The sequence below is a fragment of the Protobothrops mucrosquamatus genome, unplaced genomic scaffold (genome assembly GCF_001527695.2).
Source record: "Protobothrops mucrosquamatus isolate PMUCROS unplaced genomic scaffold, P.Mucros_1.0 scaffold258, whole genome shotgun sequence".
NCBI lineage: Eukaryota > Metazoa > Chordata > Lepidosauria > Squamata > Viperidae > Protobothrops > Protobothrops mucrosquamatus.
The window spans coordinates 720,967-726,312 of record NW_015386605.1 but is presented as its reverse complement, the minus strand read 5'-3'; the positions used below and the strand labels follow the sequence as shown (position 1 = coordinate 726,312).

The 5,346-nt window shown below is 42.4% G+C and overlaps 1 protein-coding gene across 1 annotated transcript in view; it reads left to right on the top strand.

The window, feature by feature from the left end:
• LOC107286192 (vomeronasal type-2 receptor 26-like) overlaps positions 1 to 4,812 on the top strand; it is a 28,808-nt gene extending 23,996 nt beyond the window's left edge. The window contains exons 3-5 of the mRNA XM_029283876.1: positions 956 to 1,082; positions 1,292 to 1,432; positions 3,908 to 4,812. Of these exons, the coding sequence (XP_029139709.1) occupies positions 956 to 1,082; positions 1,292 to 1,432; positions 3,908 to 4,812 (1,173 nt within the window). The remainder of the gene's footprint in view (positions 1 to 955; positions 1,083 to 1,291; positions 1,433 to 3,907) is intronic.
• Positions 4,813 to 5,346: the final 534 nt, after the last annotated feature.

The window sequence follows — 5,346 nt, the reverse complement described above, 5'->3', positions numbered from 1 at the left end:
CCAGCCGGCACTGTCTGGCCGACGGCACCCTGAGGAGACCCACCCTGTGGGAGCGTACAGGCCGATGGGAGGTAATCTGTGGCAGAAGGCGGTCTCGAAGGTATCCCGGTCCGCTGCCATGGAGCGCCTTAAAGATGATAGTCAGCACCTTGAAGCGCACCCGGAAGGCCACCGGCAGCCAATGCAGCTCGCGCAGCAGTGGTGTTACATGGGAGCGACGAGTCCCTCCCAACACCGCCCGCGCGGCCGCATTTTGGACTAGCTGGAGCCTCCGGGTGCTCCTCAAGGGAAGCCCCATGTAGAGAGCATTACAGTAGTCCAGGCGGGAGGTGACCAGAGCATGAGTGACTGTGCGCAAGGCGTCCCGGTCCAGAAAAGGCCGCAACTGGTGAATCAGTTATATCTTAACTAGGAGGTGGTCCTGGATCACTTTCAAATAGGGGTGGCTTTGCTATGGGACATGTAGTCCAGAAGAAAATCTTTGAGATCTGACTGGTCAGAAGTTTCTTTATTCATCAGAGTTTTATTCTGTTTTAATAAATCTAGTAAAATGAAAATTTCATAAACCTTTCAGAATAAATTTCATTCTAAACTTTAATATGACTTTAAATTCATGGGTATATGAAGAAAGGAGGAATGCAGGTTAATACAACCATGTAGAGGAACCACTAATTGTCACTTCATGCTTAAATTTTTTCTTGATTGCTTCTCTCCAGAATTTATTAAGTAAAAAAATTCCTTTCTTGCCACATGTTAGCTCAAAAGCAAAAGGGAGGAACTAAATGAAGAATTTGCTAGTAGTTGTATTCCCTGCAACTCCTGTGGGAGTTAAAGATTTCTTATTTACCTAAGTGAAGTCCAGCAACTTCTTCACTAATGTTCATATCTACCTCTGTTTTTCATTAATGATTATTTCTAACATACTTTGTTTGGCATTCCTTGTTTTTCTTCTTAGTCTCTGCCTCAGTCTAAATGTGTGCAAAATTGCCATCCTGGATTTTTCAAGCGGGCTCGGAAAGGAGAGCCAGTTTGCTGCTATGACTGTATTTCTTGTCCGGAGGGGACCATCTCCACTCAGGAAGGTGGGTGACACCAAAGAAAAGAGTACTGGATTCAACAAGAGCATTTTGATCAATGTCCATTTTTAAAGAGACACGTCTAAGATTGACAATTCTGTGGTTCTTAATTTTCAAGGTGCCCAATTTCTTCCATAATAGGAAGAATTAAGAATTAGTACCAAAGATAATGCTACTATTAACTAGCCTTGGGGCTAGTTAATGCTTTTTTTCAGGAATTCGTGGTCCCACCATTTGCCTTGAAGGATGTGATTATGCATCTCATTCTAAAGAGGCTCTCTATGGATCCAACCATGATAACTTTTACCTGTGTACAATACCTGTAGTACGTTTGTTACAGCATAATTGTCAATCAGGTACAGTATTTATGGTTGAGGTACAGTTCCAAGATGGTATTGGTTGCTTTCATAATTGACTTCTAAATGGGAGTCCTGCAAACATCCTTTCCAGACTTCTCAGTGGCTTTTAGTAATATAAATCATTACATCCTTCTGGATTGACTTCACGATTTGGGATGGGAGTCAGGGTTTTTCAAAGATTTTCCTTTATTCATGGATGATTTCAATTGGTGTTCTTGCAGAACAGAGGTAAAAACCTAGGCCCTGCAATGGGGCATCCCTAAGGACTGGAATCTCGCTCCTTTCCTCTTTATCTTTTACATGATATTGCTTGTTGTTAGTTGTGAAGTCGTGTCCGACCCATCGCGACCCCATAGACAACGTTCCTCCAGGTCTTCCTGTCCTCTACCATCTTCTGGAGTCCATTTAAGTTCACACCTACTGCTTCAGTGACTCCATCCAGCCACCTCATTCTCTGTCGTCCCTTTCTTCTATTGCCCTCAATTTTTCCCAGCATTAGGCGCTTCTCCAGTGAGTCCTTCCTTCTCATTAGGTGGCCAAAGTATTTGAGTTTCAACTTCAGGATCTGGCCTTCTAAAGAGCAGTTAGGGTTGATCTCCTCTAGGACTGATCGGTTTGATTGCCTTGCAGTCCAGGGGACTCGCAGAAGTCTTCTCCAGCACCATAGTTCAAAGGCCTCAATTTGTTGGCGCTCAGACTTTTTTATGGTCCAACTTTCACAGCCATACATTGCAACTGGGAAAACCATGGTCTTGACTATACGTACTTTTATTGGCAGGGTGATGTATCTTCTTTTTAGTATGCTGTCTAGATTTGCCATAGCTTTCCTCCCCAGGAGCAAGTGTCTTCTAATTTCTTGGCTGCAGTCCCCATCTGTGGTAATCTTGGAGCCCAGGAAGATAAAATCTGTCACTACCTCCATTTCTTCCCCATCTATTTCCCAGGAATTGAGAGGGTCGGATGCCATGATCTTGGTTTTCTTAATGTTGAGTTTCAAGCCAACCTTTGCACTCTCCTTCACCCGCACCAAGAGGCTCTTTAGTTCCTCTTCACTTTCTGCCATTAGAGTGGTATCATCTGCATATCTTAGGTTCTTGATATTTCTCCCAGCAATCTTAATTCCAACTTTTGATTCATCTAGCCCTGCCTTTCTCATGATGTGCTCTGCATATGTTAAATAGGAAGGGTGACAGAATACAGCCTTGTCGGGCTTCTTTCCCAATTTTGAACCAATCAGTGGTTCCATGTCCAGTTCTCACTGTTGCTTCTTGACCCGGATATAGATTTCTCAAGAAACAAATAAGATGGTCTGGTACTCCCATCTCTTTAAGAACTTGCCACAATTTGTTGTGATCCACACAATCAAAGGCTTTGGCATAGTCAATGAAGCAGATGTTTTTCTGGAACTCCCTAGCTTTCTCTATGATCCAGCGTATGTTGGCAATTTGATCTCTAGTTCCTCTGTCTCTTCGAAATCCTCCCTGTACCAGTGGAAGATCAAACATATTCCTGAAAGACCTAGCAGACAACATTGACTCCCAAAAGGTAGAGAAGAGAACAGAGGGTCATGCATACTGGACTTAATTCTCACTAACAGAGATGAAATGATGGAAGGCATTAAAGTTACAAGAACCAGATGATGTGTTTAACCTCTCCCTCAGGCTCAGCCTGGTTATCCAGGGTGTCAATGAGACTTCCTTTCTCTGAGGATATTTGCTTTTCCCACCAGGGTAGATACAATAGACAGGCTCCAGGTCTGTTCACTAAAGCATTGCTACCTTGTGGGTCCTAGGATGCCTGCCTGTTTTGTTGCAAGTCTGGCCTATTCAAAGTCCTAGCCTTGAATTCCAACAGGCCCCTCTCCCTTTTAAAATTCTGGAGACCTGGTTTTTCTCCCAGGCATTTGGATAAGGTAAAGTTAGTGAAGGCTGAGAATGTGGTGGGTTGGATCAGTGAAGGGTAGTTGTGGCAACAAGTATTTCTCTTTTGGTGCTTATTGTTATAGCTGTATATATTAAGGGTTTTTTTCTGGGCTTTAAGCTGTCCAAAGTCTGCTTTAAAATGGTCAGATAGACAAATGTTTTATATATGTATGCAGGGTCATATTAACCATTTACTATAGCTTACCTGTCTCTCAGTATCAGCTATTATTTATTTTCTGTGGTATAACAGAATACAGCATTAATGCATAAAATTCACTCACACACACACACACACACACACAAACCCCCCCCCACAAAAAGTGTCCTTGCAGGGATCCAGGGAACCTTATGGGGGGCATTCCATTAAAATATAGGGTAAAGTTTGTGGGATGTTCCCACAGTCACATTTAGTATTATCATACATGCCCTATTGTTTTTTTTTCAATATTGTCACCTGCCATGGTTGTTCAGTACCATCTGACATCTATAGCAGATCTTTCTTGAAAGGTGAAAAGAGATATAAAAGAAATATTACTTTCTGTTTTCTCAGATACTGAAAAATGCACCCAGTGCTCAGATGATCAATATCCAACTGAGAGCAGAGTCCAATGTATTCCAAAAAGAATAATCTTCCTCTCTTATGAAGAACATCTGGGCATCATTCTGGTCTCAATTGCCCTACTCTTGTTCCTATCAACAGGATTTATTTTAATCATATTCATTAAATACCTAGAAACTCCCATTGTCAAAGCCAACAATCGGGACCTGTCCTATATTCTCCTGGCTTCTCTCTTGCTTTGCTTCTTGTCCTCCTTTTTCTTCATTGGACAGCCAAGGAAAGCCACCTGTCTTCTCCAACAAACAGTGTTCAGCATTGTCTTCTCAATAGCTGTGTCTTCTGTGTTGGCCAAAACGATCACAGTGGTGTTGGCATTCTTAGCCTCAAAACCAGGGAACAGGATGAGAAGATGGTTGGGGAAGAGCTTGGCCAACTCCATTATCCTTTCTGGTTCTGGTGTCCAAATTATCATCTGTGCCTTATGGCTTGTAATTTCTCCTCCATTCCCTGACTCTGACCTGCACTCCCAACCTGGAGAGATCATCCTTCAATGCAACGAAGGCTCTGTCACCATGTTTTATGTTGTCCTTGGCTATATGTGTTTCCTAGCTGCCATTTGCTTCACTGTAGCTTTCCTGGCCAGGAATCTGCCTGGGGCCTTCAATGAAGCCAAGCTGATCACCTTCAGCATGCTGGTCTTCTGCAGCGTCTGGGTCTCCTTCCTGCCCACTTACCTGAGTACCAAAGGAAAGTCCATGGTGATTGTGCAGGTCTTCTCCATCTTGGCCTCCAGTGCAGGACTGCTGGGTTGCATCTTCTTCCCCAAATGCTACATTATTATCCTGAGGCCAGATCTAAACACTAAGGAACATCTAATAATAAAAGTAGAGAAATGACTGTAATATTGTTTCTTAGTCTTGTAACATTTATTTTTTTCATTCCAGTTATTGGGCTTTTGTATTCTTCTTTTGCAGCAATGTGACAATTAAGGTTATTTAAAACTGAAGGAAATAAACATATGAAGAGTATAAGACTAATAAAATTAAAATTCAACATAATCATCCAATAGTAAAATTAAATTAAATTAAAACTGTCATGCAGCCAGGGATCAACAAGGTAAGAAATAAGATAGTTATATTAAAATAAAACAGCTGAATAGAAGAGACAAGGCTCCCTAAAGAGAGGGGGGAAGGAGTCTTTTTCCTGAGGTGTCTTGAATAGGAAACTCTAAATCTGTATGAACATGGTCACTTTCTCTCTTATAACTTTTTCTTGAAAGTAGGTATGAGCAGCGGAGCTAGGTATCAAAATCATGCAGATGACGCCACTTCTAACACACTGCTTCCGGAAGTCCATTCTGGGCCTGGGCAACAAAAAATTAGCTACCGGTTCTGCCGAACTGGTGCAAACTGGCTGAATCCCACCACTGC